This window comes from Rhea pennata, chromosome 17 (genome assembly GCF_028389875.1).
Source record: "Rhea pennata isolate bPtePen1 chromosome 17, bPtePen1.pri, whole genome shotgun sequence".
Taxonomy (NCBI): Eukaryota; Metazoa; Chordata; class Aves; order Rheiformes; family Rheidae; genus Rhea; species Rhea pennata.
The window spans coordinates 16,562,306-16,578,732 of record NC_084679.1 but is presented as its reverse complement, the minus strand read 5'-3'; the positions used below and the strand labels follow the sequence as shown (position 1 = coordinate 16,578,732).

At 45.4% G+C, this 16,427-nt stretch overlaps 1 protein-coding gene across 6 annotated transcripts in view; it reads left to right on the top strand.

Moving 5' to 3' along the window:
- Positions 1-16,427, top strand: part of OSBP2 (oxysterol binding protein 2) — a 157,713-nt gene that overhangs the window by 58,027 nt on the left and 83,259 nt on the right. The window contains exon 1 of one of the 6 annotated variants that reach the window (XM_062590057.1): positions 14,913-14,997. The exons of 4 other annotated variants lie outside the window; for them this stretch is intronic. In XM_062590057.1, the coding sequence (XP_062446041.1) occupies positions 14,988-14,997 (10 nt within the window). In that variant the 5' untranslated portion in view covers positions 14,913-14,987. Of the gene's footprint in view, positions 1-14,912; positions 14,998-15,113; positions 15,223-16,427 lie in introns of those variants that run through there. One more of the 6 variants, XM_062590056.1, reaches the window with a different exon arrangement.

Sequence of the window (16,427 nt, the reverse complement as noted above, 5' to 3'; positions counted from 1 at the left end):
GTAAATGATTACTAAACCATTTCTAAAGAGTGTTTTATTTGCCAGTGAGTGGAACTGCAAGACACTGCCACTCCTACTCTGGTGTGCTGGGCCCTACAGGCACCTCTCTGCTGGCTCTGAGATGATTTTGACCCCAGGGCCAGCACTTAGGGAACTGTGCTTGCCTGCGGTTATGCTGGGCACATCACCAGGAGAGAGCTGCAGGCTTCTTCCCTTGTCTGGAGGCACAAGAGCAGGAAGGGAGCTCCTTTGCTCCTGGAGGGATACCAGCAAGTGTTCTGTGCATCTGCCCATCATGGCTTATATGGCAAAGAACGTTCTGCTAATGAAGGTGACTTCTTGTCCTGCAGGAAGGGAAGAGAGACAGAATCACACAATTTTGGAGCTTGGAAGGAGCCTCTGGAGGTCATCTAGTCCAACCCACAAAGCAGAGACTGTATTTTAGAAAGGCAAAGCAGATTTAGTGGGAAACATTATATCTGCAATTAGAAATCCCAGGACTAAGATGCTGCAAGCTTCATTTGCATGTCTATGTAACTGATTACAAGTGGCTTCTTTTTATAGCTTTATAGCTGAAGTGTGTAACTATCCTCTCTCAAGCGTACTTGGTGCTGTGGCGACCTGCGTTAACTTGGGACATGAGGCCCTTTGCCCAACAGGGGAGCTATGTGGGCCCTAAACAGTCTGGCAGCATTGGCAGGGGATAGCACATACCTCAAGGGCTGCATCCTCCCTGGTCGGGGTGTTAACACCCCCCGTGCCTTCATGTCCAGGCCTCGTAGCAGCACTCTGCTCTGGCAGAGGTAGTGAGATGCAGGTGGTGGTTGTGGTGGCTGTGCTGCTGGGATTCCCTGCTGCATGAGGTTGGTCTTCATGTGCTTGACCACAAACGACTAGCAGCAGGACAAATTCAGTGCATGTTTGATCCTGGGATCCCTGGGGGAAGGAAAGCGGGACCTACGAACCAGTATGGAGAGCAAGAGGAGCTCTGTCCCCAAGGATGGAGTGGAAACTCTGCTGCATATGCTGCTTGCAGGGATTCTCGAGATGCTGGGGCTGTCCTGTGGGAACACGCTCCCTGCTCCCAACTGCCTCTGTCTGGAGGAGTAACAGCTACACAGCACTGATCAATGCTGAGGGAGTTTTCTGCTGTTTCTGCAGAGTCCACTTCCATGCTGAAGAGGAGGCAGCTCTGCGTCGTGTTACATGGCATTCTCATTTTCCTTTTAAGCTGGTCGCTATTTTGGAGCTCTGCATTTGAACAAATGCATAGAAAGAGGCTCAGCTATCAGCTGCTTCACAGAGAATAGTCAGGGAGGGCAAATTGCAATACAGGGCCCTATGTGCTTATTTCAAATCTTGGATTTTGCAACAAGAATGTTTCTCAAGGTAGTTTAATGACAGGTAACAGGCTGCAATACATGCAAAACATAAGCCCCCAAAGTGAGTGTGCCCCATGAGACATGTGAACTTGGCCAGTGAATCTGTGTGCCAGTGGGGAGGATGTGGCTGCAGAGCTGAGCCTGAGGGGGAATGTCCGCTGTCAAAGAGCATGACAGCTCGTGTGTTACCACAGGAAGGAAGCATGGTATGTTGTTACACAGCACAATTTCACTAGCCCAGATGATGTGGGGAGGTCACAGATGGAAATCAACTGCAGCTATCTGAGCAAAGTTCACTAAAGGCAACAGTAAGATCATTCATTAAGGGTCTTCAGGATACAGGTAAAGGTTTACGAGTAGTGTTAAAGTGAGCAGGAAGTATGGTTTCCTTGGGTTTTATTTTATGCTTTTTGCAGATGCTTCCTGACTTGCTGCTTTTGTTTCCTGATTTTATCTTTAAAGGACTCAAAAGAGCCTTTGGGTACCAGAGAGAGAGTGTCAAGTCTTCAGGAACTGACTCCTGCCTGGCAACATTTAAGGGTGCTGGGAAGGGAGGCAGCAGGTAATCCGCCAAAAGTGACTTGTGGTGAGATCCTCACCTTGAGGAGTCTCAATAGGGGCCATGCCCACCACAGAGCCAAGGTAGGGTAGTGGTGGCAAGGCCACAGAGTCAGTGCAGGTGGCTGCCCCAATGGGTGCAATTGAGTACAGCAGGTGGCTGTACTCAGTCCTGTGTATGCAGCCAAATCTCCATGTTAATACACTTGAGCCTTTCTTGTATTGATGTTGCTGCCATGCCTTGTGTTACCTAAAAAGCTTCCTCTGTGCTTGTACTGAGGAATAACCTCCTTCCCCAGCCAGCACCCCTTTCTTGTCATCTCCTTGTTAGCAGGATCTTTGCTCTGCTGATGGCTTCTCTACTAAACGTTGTTGTTGCTGTCTGTTCCTTATTAGGAGTTATTGTTGCTGTCCATATAACTTCCTGGTTAACTGTTACAGTGTTTTGGAACTGGCACTGTAGACACTGGTAATATACTTCAATCAGAGTGCTACGGAGGAGCTTGTTGTACCGAGATTGCAGGTCAGTGTGTCCTTGAGAGCCATGCTGCATGCTCCCCTGTTTGTGCCCTGATGATTGGTTGTGTGTTGGGCCGATCCCCTTCCTTGCGTTCCACTGCAGGGAAACCGTTCGTAGGATGCTCGTTTGCAATCTGCTGGTCAGGTCCTCTGTCAAATGAGACAAGAGACCAATCTATTTGTTGTTGATTAAAATGATTAGAATGATTGAGTTGTACAGTCATGTTTGTGCACCAAGAGCCCACTTGGTAAGGAACAATATCTCTAGTTAAAAAGAGGTGAAGCCACCTATGTATTTTAAACAGCAGTGTCTGTCTTACGTAAGAAGGAATCACAGTTTGAGCATGCTGACGAAGCATTGCTCCTACCAGCTCTTCTGTGTAGCTTTCATTCATCTTTGCAGCAGTTTCCAAAATATCACAAGTGAGACATGGGAGATTTCCTCTGTCTCTGAAATGCAGCTGTTGCTAGTATTATATGATTGTTCAACTGCAGTTTAAAATGAAGTGAAAGAATGTCACTTTAAAATAGAAGGGATTTTAGGGAAGCATATTCACTGGGGTTCGAATAAGACAGCAGCAATAACAACACACCATTTACAAGAAGTGCTTTGCACCTGTAAGCATAAAAGATTGATGATTCAGTGAGCATCTTATTTTAGCAGTTGAGGCAGATGCTTCCAGTATACCTAAGATTCTACAAAGCATGTTGGAAATGGATGGGATGGATGTCCCTGAAGCCCGTGGTGTAGAAAGCCCCCTGGGCTTTTCTGCCCTGTCCATGTTGATTTGCATTAGAGTTTTACTAGAGATTTTCCTGAAGTGAGGCACTATAAACTATATAAAACTATAACTATAAAACTTATAAAACTGAGCTACAAAGCTGGTAGATCAGTGATGCTTTCTTCCTTCAAATGAGCTGTTGAGGTGGTCTAGGCTCTAAAGGCAGTTCAGAGGCTTCTTGTGCTGAGGAAATCTATCTCAGGTGACAGAAAAGCCCACATCTATTAGAACTAGTTTGAAGAGTAAAATGTCCTCTGTCCTGCTATTTCTTATGAACCGCTGTTGTTAAATCCTTTTACATATCCCAAATTCCTGTCGTTGCCTTCAAGCATGGACAGAGAAACATCCTCTTACTATGCCCTAGGACTGGTAGCTCTGCGTAAGCCTGCTGCAGGCTTCTTGTCACCTTGCAGGAAGAGCTGTGCTGGGCAGCGCTGGGGGTTTTGGCATGCAAGCAGTATTTCTGGTTATCTGCAGAACACTTGCAATCCCCTGAAAGACCCAAAAAGGGGCAGCGTCTGCTCTGATTTGCAGCAGCATAATGTCAATAGAGTTGCGTCATGTACATCTTTTATGCTGCTAGTGTTTCAGGAAGAGGAGGAACATCCTTTTCCTTCTATAAGTACAGTGACAGATTTGATGAGTTATGAGTATTTTTCCCTTTTAAGTGGAAATATGATGCTGCTGTTATGAGATGGCGTACTAGAGCCAAATCTCCTGTAGGAGATGTGACAGGTAGCAAAGCCAGTGCCAGGTGTTTGCTGCAGGTAGCTTCATTCTGGTCCTCGTCTCTAGTGGGTAGGGAAAGCACCCAACTCTCCTTCCTAAAATGTGAGTCCGTGTGGGTTTCCTTCCTCCTCTCTGAGAAGGGGAGCTCTATCTGATCCACCTAGAGGGCTTGCAGTAGTTCATCAGCCTTTTCTGTATCCAAAGTCAGGTATGATAAATGCAACGTGGAGGCTTGGCCTTTTCTGTGTGAAATCACTTCTCACTGTAGTATAACAAACTTATGTTGTCAGGAATGATGTTAATCGTGACTAATAACAAGTAGCTTTTGACTTAAGTTGTTATACGTGTAGATTAAACTGAAAATATGACTGAGGAATTTTGCCAATTCTAAACTAATATCTTCAGGGAGAAATTCTCCCTTTGGCAGTACCCCATTCAATATACATTTAAATATTCATTTACAACTAAAGCTCAGCAGGTTCTTAGGGGAGAACAAGGAGCGATGAAAGCATGACAGGGTGATAAAAATCCAATTTATGATTTTCCCCGAATGTACTGATAGGAGTGTAAATTGCTGACAGAGCCTTCTTGAGGGAAGTAGCAGATATTATATTTCGCAGCACAGGAGCCTGGCAGTGACTCGATGCAACGGGCATCGATAATCAGCCCTGCTTCTCACACGAGAAAGGATGGAAGGGCTGCAGAGAGAGGCCTTTGACTCAAGCAGAGGTAGAAAGTGGCAATGAGGCAGAGAGGAAAAGGACCCGATGGTGTAGGATGCTGACATTGACTTCAGAGAGGATGAAGGAGATAGATCAGCACTTAGAATTCATAAATAGGCTCTTCTGCTGGACGAGGTTTCCAGGCCATGGGGATGGGTTCATCTTGATCCTTCATGAAGACAACTGGGGGTTTATTTTCACAAGCATGACTGATAATGCTGCTGTTGAGGTTCAGAGCTGTTAATTTGTAGCTAGGTTGCTGTTATGTCAATGACCACAGTTGGACAGTTGAATTCTCTTCTAAGAATTGGTGCAGTTTGTACTTTATTCTGACAATTACTGTTTTTTTTTTTGTTTTTTTTTTTTTGTTTTTTTTCCTCACTCCCAAGAAATACAACTCTACCATCTAGATGAGGTCATGGAGGACGAGATCAAGCAGGTGATCTTGGAGGCCCCAGGTGCTTGTCTCACAGTGTGAGCAAAGACTGTGGCCTATTTACCTAGGGCACCCAATTTTCTGGAGGTTAAGCAGGAGGACTGGAAGAGCTCTCCTGGCTAAATCTAATTCTTGCAGATTGCAGGGAATGGTAGATGCTACAGAGAGCAGCTGGATATTATATCTCCTGCTCTGCATGTGACTGCCTCTGAAACTGCCTGGCATTGCTCGTACCTCTTGTGACCCCACAGAGCTATGTTTTTTTTTTCTTCGTTTTTTCTCCAATGATGTTCTGCCTCCCAGAGCTAGTTCCTGACTAAATGATCTCTGTTCTCCTTCTCCCTTTTGTCTCTCTTTTATTTTATGTCAGCATAGCATCTTCCTTTTCGCTTGTGCTGTGTGAACTTTAGGGGTCTTGATCCAGAGAAGCATGATCCTGCTCCGTTTCATTGCTTAGCGTCTTGTTAGTAAGCTGGGAAACAGCACCAGCAAAACATGCTGTAGCATTAATGCCTCGATTAAAGCAACAACAACCAAAAAACTCCTGAATTTGCACCAGCTGTGACCTGACCCCTGGCTGAACCGATTTCCTAGCTTCTTCCACTGGAGTGAGGACACCCAGCATGACTGGATGGTCCAGCAGGACCATCTGCTGCAGACTCTTGGGACTGTCTCCCAACACTTCTTCGCTCACTCCTTGCACACAGCGGCGTAATCCTTAGGGCATTTCCAGGTAAGTGGGGAAGGGCTCCTGGGTCACAGCCTGCCTGTACAGGGTGGTTTACAGACACGGCCATGTGTGGCTAGGCTGGAGGTTGTGAGAAGCCTTGGAGACTCCCAGCTTTCCATATAGGCTCCGGTCTCACATCATTTTTGATGGCAGTGCTGGTTTTGGTAGCTTTTGCCTCATCCGTGTGCCCTCACCCTCTGGCGTTCTTCCAAGCTGGCCCAGCCATGTTTGCGGCGGGGCAGCGAAACGGGGAGCTGCCGGCGGCCGTGTGTTTTTATATGCTACAACTTCTCTGGCAGCCGACTTGCGTCAGCAGGAAGTTGTGCGTTCGCTCGGGTGGCGCTTGCACGGCCCTCGGTAGATGGTGCTAAATGAGCTGGTTAATGAACCGCTTTCAGCTGATTTTTCCCCTCGATGCCGCCTGTCGCAGCACTGCTGAGATGGCATTGCAGCCTGCTGGGGACTCGGCTCCCCTTTGCTGCTCCTGCCCCTCTGCCGTGAGGCCGGGGAGGTGCCCACAGGCTGTGCCTGGGGCTTTCCGCTGGCTGCCCCGGGCTGGGCCTCTGGATCTGGCCCGGGGTGCTGCCATGGGGCCAAGTCCGGGGTTGGCCCACATGAAGGCCTGGGGAGTGCTGCTGTGGGGCTAGGACTGGCCTGGGGCACTGCTGTGGGTCAGAGTCTGGAGCTGGCCTGGGCTGCTGCTCTGGGGCTGAGTCAGCACCCAGGGGGCTGCCATGGGGCTGAGCCCAGGGCAGCGCTGTGGGGCAGACCCATGTGAGGGCCTGAAGTGCCACCATGGGGCTGCGTCTGGCCCTGGTTGCTGCTGTGGGTCTATGTCTGGGGCCAGGGGGCTGCCATAGGGCTGAGCCCGAGGCTGGTCTGGGGCGCTGCCATGGGGCTGGGGCCAGGGCCAGGAGGATGGCAGGAGGCTGGAGCTGGAAAACCAATGCTTCAGCCTGGGAGAGTGGGAGGTTCGGGGCGCCGCGGCATCGCTTGGTGTGTAAATATAGTGTTTTTGAGCCTTGATTATTTGCTGCTTAATTAGAAATGAGCAGAGGGTAAAGAAGCAACTTTGCATTTGTGTGTGCTAAGTCACAGGGAGTTAGAGCATGCATATATCTATACTGATGAGTAGCCAGATTTATGAACAATTGTGGATTTTATATATATATATATATTCTGCATTTATTCAGAGCAAGCCTGGGTCCCAGCAAGGTTTTCTTGGAACAGCGTTACCCGGTGCTATCTCTGTAAGTTGTGAGCTTGCATTGGGGGTGGTGTCGAGCAGAGATGGCTTCGTGCTGGTGGCAGCAGTGAAGACGGGGCTGTTGGTGTTGCAAAGCTGCGCTGCGTTATCGCGGTGTGAAATGCTGTCGGAGAGCTCTGCGGGTCACGTGGCAATCGCGTTCCCTGGGGCGGAGGAAGGACAGCCCTGTCATCTTTGCAATTGGGATTTATAGCTGAGGAATCAAATTTTTGCTTTTTGTCTCTTGCTTCATAGGTGTTTGCATTATATATATATGTGTGTATGTATGTGTGTATATATATTTTTATATATATATATATATATATATATATAAGGAAGTTATAAACCTGTGCACATTGCCGTTCTTTAAGGTGAAGAGTTTCCTAGATGAGCTGGAGAGAGTGATCAGACTTGAGCAGGGGGGTTGCAGCTCATCTAAAAAAAACATGCACCATTTTAAGGAAACATCTGGGTGAAAATACTAGAGATGTAAAATGAAAGGTGTTTCATTTCCAGGGTGTTTGTTCCCGAACTGAGAATTGAGAGCAAAGATGACAAATATTTTGATGAAACATTCAGGGTTGTGTTAAAGTAGATTTGTCCTGTCCTTACTATCATAGGACAACCTGTTTAAAAAGTACAATTTTAATACAAATGATGCATTTCTGGTCATTGCTAATTGTTTTATTCATACTCCTCAGTGAAGAGGTGGTAGTTTGTTGTAGTGAAACATGGGAGCGCCTGCTGTGTTTCTGAAGTAGCTTGCTTTTTGATGTCACGTTAAAAACTGCCGTGGGAAAAAATGTTCTGACATATTTTCAAGAAGCTAGTAAAAATCTTGTGTGCTGTTGATACATACTGACGTACCCGGGACATCAGTAGCTGCAGGAATTTGGAATGTGAGTTGTATTGAGGCAAAACAATTTGCAAGACAAACTTCTTAGTTTCAAGAATCATTTTTCTTGTGTGTTAGCTTTCCTGTTAGGTTTGCACATTATAAAGGATGAATAGCAATATAATAGATCAAGTTTGGTATCTTATTTTTTTGTCGTTTGGTTTCTTTTTTTTTGTAGCCTTTTTTTGTGCTTTTAACACGCTGTGTTTAGCTCTCTTTCTGTGAGTTGTTCCTGTTTCCCTTGATGTGGGTGACAGAACAAAACCAGACTAAACAAACATAAAAATACAAAGAAGTTGTGTATAAAATGCATTTTCTTAACAGTTTGGTTCCTAACTAGACAGACTATGACCTTGCAGTGACTGACATGCTAAAACAGCCTTAGTTGAACCAAGCGTGAGGAGAACGTTAGTACATTAATAAAAGATGCGTATTTTGGCTCTTTAAGCTATCTGTTTATACTTGAAAAGGGTTATTTTGATTATTCCATTTATTACAGTCTTTAGGGTGAATTACATATTCTTTAGAAATCTGTGATTTTCTTGGTACGCAAAATCCTCTGTGGAATTCAATGTGAACAACATGAAGCCGGTGGGTGTGTGTTCTCATTCCAGGAGTACTGAGGAAGGAACAAGACAAAAGGAAAACAAATTACTGGGAAAAAACTAATTAAAGGCCTTCCAGTTATGTTTCTCTGGAAATGGCCCTTCTGTACAACCTTGAACAAATTATGCACTTTTGCTTCTGGCTATCTCAAGCTTGAAATTTGCGACAGGGCTGGGGTGAGATTGAGCTTAAGATGTTCGGGACCTGCGTGATTCCCACGAGCTGCAGAAAACAGAAGGACATGTTGTTACTGCAAGGAAATCCACAGGCCGAAATTCGTTTTCAAAGTTAGACCCTTAAAATAAATATTGGGGAAGGAAATACGGTAATAATCCGATGTGGTTGTGTCGTGCTTTTCTGCAGTGCTGAATTGTAAGCATGTACAGCGGGGACTGAGAAAGGTTGAACTGAGCAGTGAGTATGTCTTTCCCTGAAAAGCCTTTTTGTCTGAGTTTCCTGACTCTGCTTACGAATGCTTACTCTGAAAAGTAGGGTCTGCAGGGATTTGTGGGGGCAGATGGAACTTGCAGCTGTACCCCGCTGGGTTTGCATCATGTCTTATGTGCCCACTCCACAAGGTGCTTTTACTGAGATAGTTGAGCTGGGTGCTTCTAGGCTGGTGCAGAGTTACTGGCAATGCCGAATGAATGCTGAGGACGATGAAAAATTAAATACAACACCTATAAATTGAAGGGAACATGGAGAGATGATTCAAGAAGTCATTAGGTATTTGCATGCAATGCTTTAAGCCTCCTTGCACCCCTGTGTCACCTGGGGAGGAAACCTGATGCCTTTTTTGGGGTTCATGGCATCAGGGTTAACCATTATAGAGGCAGAAATACACTATGCTAATATGAATAGAAATGCACTTCTATTCTTTCATAAGGACTGAATTATTAGCAAAAGTGATCTTTCCCAGAGTAACTTGGCTGCTGAGAGAAGCCGTGTTAGTGGTGCCCCAGCCTACATTGCTGGGGTGTGCGGGCCCCCTGCTGCTGGGCATTTGTCCCGTGGCTACTGACAGCAGCAGCAGCACCAGCGGAGGGGAGCTATCAGAAACTACAGGGTGGAGAGACCGCTGGCATCCTGGAGGCGCACGGGGAGGACAGCATCCTCTTTCCTGGAGGAAGTACACCTTCGCCAGGGTTGTTCACCAAGCCCTCTCTGCTCGCCTGTTCTGGGAGAATCATGCTCCGGTTGGTCCGCAGGAACAGGGCGCTGATGCCCTGATTGGCATGTTTGTCCTGTCACCTTGGGCCTGATGCATCGGCTAGAAAAGTGAGCGTATGGTATCAGAGTATCCTGTGTCAGAAAGTAGCTGGCTTAGTTTACATCCAAAGCATGTTGCAGCGATAAACAACATGGGAAAGGTCCCTGCCAGAAGGAGGGAGTCCCTCTGTGGAGTTGCTGTATGTGATGCCATTTATCAGAAGGACTGAGGACAGTGACTGGCTTCACTGGTTGTCTTTAAGCTAACAGCAGAACTGCAAAAGAATTTCTTGCAGAAAGAATGAGAAAGTCTAAAGAGAGGAGCAAAAATGCTATTAATATTTTGTATTTTCATTCCTCTTTATGTTTTATCCCTGAAGTAATTCTTCCTTTGGTGCATAGGAATAGAGAGAAGGTGTAGTGTTACCTAGTTGTCAAGGAGAATAGTTAAAATGCTTAAAGTGTTTTCTTTTTGAAAGTCTTGAGGATTTTCCTGCTTTTGTAGGCATTGTGTAAATCATTACTGAATGGGAAGATAGGATTTGAATTCAGGAGGAGTCAAAATTCAGAACGACTTTTGGAAGTTGGTGAACTGGTTGGAAATCACTAAGATGAAATTCAGGAAAGCCAAGTGCAAAGTACTACATCTGTGAAAAGAAAAGGGGGGAAAAAAGTAAAATGCTAAATGGGGAATAACTGGCAAAGCAGCAGGGTGGCAAAATCGTTTTGATAGTTTTTATCAGATAAATAGCAAGTATGAATTGCAGCTTGAAGCTGTTCCAAAAAGGCAAAGTGTTTTTTGGGTGACTGAGTTAAGAGAAGTATTGTATGCAAGAGAGCAATTCTACTTTACACCTGCGTGGGATGCTTGGTTTACTTTGGGCATTACATTTCTAAAAGATGGAGAACACTGAAAGAGCTGTGACAAATACCCAGCAATCTGAGAAGCCTGATAAAATCAAATTACTTATTAAAAGAAAGGGAGATTGATTATCAGTGTGACAGATATTTTCAGCTATGCTGAAGGTTTTTAGGTAGCAGAATAGCGAGCATTTCTTTTTCATGTCTGCAGTGGGCAGAGATATTAACTTTAGTTTGGAGCAAGAAAATTAGCTGCTGAGACTGACTCTCCAATTATACAAATGTGTATCAGAGCATGTTGTTTGGAGAGCATTTGGAAGCATGGCCTTGAAGAAGGGGTTTGACAAGCAGCTGTCAGAAATGTTACAGATACTCTTGATGCTGCCTCAGTGCGGAAGGACGTATTCTCGATACCCTTCTGGTCTTACATTGCTGTTGTAAATATTAGACACTTCTCATTATCCTTTGTGCTTCGCATTATAGGATTCTCTTTCCATTTCCTTGTAGTTGTGTTAAACTTTATTCATCTGTTTTATTTCATTATGTCCCAGCTATATCGTTATGGCTGATGGTTTGATCTTTTGGAATATTTGAATATTTCTGATGAGGGAGGAAGAAATTACAAACTATTTCAGTACAGGCCAAAGTAATCAGAATTGTTTTAAGGAGGCTTTCTCACACTGCCTCCCATGTGGTTAGAAGCAAGGATTTGAAATTTGGCAAAGAAGCTATGTTTGTGCAACTTTAGTCACACTCAGAATAGAAATCTTCCCAAATCTTGTTGAGAACAGACCTGTGAAAAAGGGCTTTTTTGTACCTTACTATTAGAAACTTTCCAGAGCTGAACAGTTGACATTTCCAAAGATCCTATTTTTTCCAAGCTCGTTTTGTCCCTCCCATTTGCTGGCGCTGGTCAGATCATGCAGGCAGCACTTCCAGAAGGTGGCTGAGCTGCTCCAGTGCAGGGCTAAGGAGATGAAAGTGGCTTTTTCCTGAAGTGGATGTCTTTGGGTAACTTCAACTTGCAAAAGGCTTGTCGATGGGACGCTGAGCAGAGGATCTGCTGGTGCTGTGCAGAGTGATTCCCGAGCTGGGGGAGGGTGGGAATCTCCCTGGCTCGAACGCAAAGGGGAGACAAGCTGCAGAGAGCAGGTGGAAAGGAAAGGGAACAAATTAGGATATGGAGCCTATTGAGACGCTCACGGGAGGAAGATCGTCCTCGACTGGACTCTTACAGTTGTGATGTTTTCCACAATACAGCCCTGATTCAACTGCAGAGCTGAGCCCACCTGCACACTGAATGAGGAAGAGGTGCTGTGGAAAAAACAGTATGTAATTATATAATTACTAGCTACTAAAATGCACAGGGTGGGGTGAATTTAGCATGTGTGAGCAACTTGAATATTGGTATGTGCCAAGTGCTCGATTTTGCAGCCTGAATGGTAGTGTGCTTTCCTGTGTGTGCAATGCTTATGCAGGGGCTATGTCACCCTTTGAGAAAGATCTGGATGTTGGTTATGTGCGTAACAAAGTGATGTTTAAGTTCATAATGTCAAACCTATGAAACTTTCTATCTGTGAGCAGTCCTTGGGGTTTGCAGACTCCTGGGCAGAGGTGTCACTTTGCCTGTTGCAGAAGCTCAGCCAGCTCCTTGAATGGAGCAGCTCTTTTTCCTAATTGTACACAACCCTGCTCTCTGTAATTAAACCAGAGAGAAGCTGATTTCAGCTGCTGCAAATCAATGTTTCTGATGGCTTTTAAAGGAGGAGCTGGAATATGGATTGTTTTACTACAGCTAATCCTGTGTATTTTGGAAATCAGGCTAACATTCTTTATTTGATTTTGGAGATGCATGTAGCACGTATGCATAAGATACAAAGAAAATTAAGGACTGTAATAGAGCCTTTCAAGATTAGGTGAATAGTACTAATAAAAGGACAACGTCATATTAAAATACATAGCCCCCTAACTTTTTAGTTCTTTTGTGTGTTAGTGGTTACACTCTAGACTAGGAAAGTAGAAAATACTTTTGTGTCTTTACTTTGTTTTAGAATTCATCAACCTAGGCAGAAAAGTTGTACTAGAAACAAGACTGAAATAATCAGCCTTTTTGCCTTGTTTTCTTCTCACAAAATATTTGGAAGATCAAAGTTGCAAAGGAAGGTGTGTTTTTAAACCTCTCGTATGGTTTTCCAGCAACAGGTTCGATATTGTTTAGAACCTAAAGGCAGAGCCTGTAATGCGGGAGGCCGTGGTGTTGCTGTAGAGATGCTCTGTGTGCCAAGGAGATTGCTTTTCTCCTTCTGGGGCCTCTCATTCAGCATTTTTATCCAAATCTTTCCCTGAATCATTCCCTCTGGCTCCTCTTGATCAACACTGAGCATCCCACACCTCTTGCAGCCTTTTTTGCCATTTATTCACCTATTTCTTTGCTACTGCTCAGCAGGAACTAACCTCATTGCTGTCATTTGGAGTGTATTGTATGCTTTCCACATTCCTAAAATCTTAAGTGAGCCCCAATGTGCTCATTGAACTAGGAAAAAAAAACAAGAATAGCCACATAATTAATGGAAACTAATTTGAGCATTTCTAATGGAAAGCAAACAAGAAGAAACTTCATTTTGGTATAGAGCTGTGCAACAAGTAGTATTTTCCAGGTACCTTCTGCTGATCCAGCAACCAAGGCTTTTGCTCAGTAACTCTTGTATTCTAGTACAGTGAATTAAATGCAGTGATAAATCTGTAATTTCTTTTTAAGTAGAGGACCGTAGAACTAATTCTTCACGCATTTATGTGAGGAGCTCTGTGGGCGTGACTTGAGTATTTGCAGAAGGCCCATGGCGTTGGCAGAAGAGACATAGAGTTGGTTGTGAAGACTCATTAACTTAAGAACTGATCAAAAGGGCCTTAGCTTAGGTTATTTAGCTCCAGCCTTGCTGAGCTGTGTTCTTTACTCGGATTTACTCCAGTTCTTTACAGCCTGGATTGGTTGACACAGCTAAACTCTTAGGTAAGCCATCCAATTTTCAGAGAGACTTCAGTGATTGTAGGAACTTGCAGCTCTGCTGATACCTGCACTAGTGCATGAGTTGGGTGTTTGCACTGGAACGATGAATACTGATAGACACTGGCCATGATCTTTGTGTCAAAAAGTGGATCCTGGCTCCATCTGGGTGGTGGCTCAGGGGTAATAGAAATCGAGGTGCTAATTTTGAGTCGCGCAAGGCCTTCCCTTCCCAATTCAACATCGCTTTTCGTACGATGTTCGTGTTCTCCTCTTGAAAACCTGTTGTTTCTTACCCTAAGCATAATTACAAACACAAACGAGAGTCAAAAATCTTCTTGCATGTGTGTGGCTGGTGTTGCCTTCCTCTGCCCCACATGTGCAGTGTGTGAAAGCTCACTTCTCCAAAACCTTCATCCTGTTTCCACCTAGATTGCCTTTAAAGTCTGTCTTTTTTTTTATATATGTCCACCGAGGGTGGGTGTGACTTTAAAAGATGGACTATAAGGCCTTTGCTTTGTAGCTGTAAAACCTGTGAAATCCAGCTAAACTTGGAGGGGAATCTCAAGAATAAACTCGCAGTGCTTGCGAGTGGTTGACACTGGTTTCAGCTGCGGTTCCCAAAATCATATGCTTAAAATCAATGTTTAAGGGACCGACACACAGTAACAGGTTTGTTGCAGCTGCTCGTGCTCTCCTGAACTGTGATTTATGCAGCATTTTCTCTCTGGACCTGTGTGTTCCCCCTCCTGAGATGAGTGAAATGTTAAAGGCTGGCAAGTCCAATCGCCCCACAGCAGAGGGGCGAGAAAACAGGGACATTGCAGGGGCGTGTGGTCATCAGTGTGAATCTCTGGGGTTTTATTGCTGAGCTCTTGGGGTGCTCTGAAATGTAGCCGGGCATGAAAAACAGGGGCTCGAGCTTCTGACAAAAAGAAAGAAATTCTGACTCATGTTTTGAGCAAGTGTCCTAAAAATACCCACCTCCGGCAGCGTTTAAAGGCCCAAGCTGCCAAATACTGTTCTCTTCCCCAGAGACAGCGTGGCTTTGCAGCCCGAATTCCCCAAAGGACGGTGTGGCGTCCTTTCGGAGAGCGCCGCCGCCGCCGAAGCTCTGCGTGGCGGGACGTGGAGCTGCCCCTTCTTCGGGAGCCGCGCGCTCGTCCCGGCGCGGATGGAGTTAAGGGCGGCCGGCGGGTTGAAGCGAGCCCTGGTGCATTCTGGTAGCCAGGGGGTTTGATGGGCCCTGCGAGTTCAGAGCCCGGGTGCTCTGGCAACAGCATGCGCCGAGAGAGTTTGTAATGTGAAATGTGGACCTGTAAGTGCAGCGATGCAGCCTCCGAGCTGATTGCTGAATGAGGACTGTTTTATTTTTTTTATTTTATTTTATTATTATTTTTTTTCCTCCTCCATCCTAATAGTAATGTAGCGCTTGGCTTCTGCGAGATCTGTCCAGCTGTGGGCATGAAGGGTAGGGGCTGCTGGGAGACGGGATCTGTTCGTTCCTTCTGCAACTCCAGCTGTCTGAATAAATTTAAGAAGGGTTAGTGGCCTTCCCGGTTTCCGCACGGAGACCTTTGTTCATCCCCGCAGCCCTCGGCGGGTATCGCTGCATGCTGCAGTTGGTCGCGGCCGGAGGCGCTGTGTGTGTGTGCCTTTTTATTTTTTTTAATTTATTTTTTTTCCCTTTTGCAGTGCTGTTGCTGTGCTCAGGTTGTCTCACAGCATGTTTGGGAGTTGGGAAGGGGTGTGTGTGTGTGTGTTGGGGGGGGGGGGTCTTCTAGCTGGAGAGGCTTCCCACGCGACGCTTTTGCATGAGGCCCCTGCAGAAGCTTGAACGCCCCAGAGCAAGCGGAGGAGTACGGAAAACAGGCTCTCCAAACCCGCTGGCCATGTCTGCGTGACGGCCCTGCGTGGTCGTGAGCCGGCGCTCACCGAAGGGGCTTTCATGCTGTGGGCGCCGCGTCCTTTGCAGTTATTTTGTTTTGGGCAATCTTTCTTTCCTTTTTTTTTTCTTTTATAAACAAAAATGTGTTGTAATTAAGACAAAATGTGAATATTTCCCTGTTTGTGCTTTAATCCACCCGGCCAGTACTTTTGTTTGACCTGACATGAGGCACAGAAACATTCTCCAGGAAACATTTCTCTCAGTAACAAGTATCATTGCCGGTAAATGATATTATAACACTGCAAGCACCTATCTTTTATTCTTTCCTGGGTTATTTTGGGAATTTCTTGCTATAATAAAACCCTGCCAGGAGTTCAGTGCTCGCTCAGTGCACAGGAGAGCTATGATTTATAACGTAGTTGATCCTCTGCCCAAATCAGCACTGATTTGGGACAGAAATCCCTGCTTAGGAGCGCTATGGAAAAATTCAGTTGTTTGTTGTTATTTTGGGGTCAGATCCAGCAACAAAGCAGAACAGGTCTCCATTTCAGGGGGGGTCCTTGTTTTCACATGTAGTGGCGGAGGAGTAGCCCTTGGGGAGGCAGAGAGATGTGTCTGAGTTGCGTTCCTGTGGTTTTTGCGGTGATTTGCTGCCTTCCATCCTGCAACTGAGAGTAGCTGTTTTCCCCTTTGAAGAATTTAATTTTACAGTCTTTTTTTCAATTCATATAAATTTTGTGTTTATGCTGCCTCATCAAGGGAGCCAAACTGGAAACCAGACTCTTAACTAAATAATGGGATCATTTGGGGAATGATAACTTTTATTGCTCCCTCTGTTATATTATAATGCTGTGGTGCCA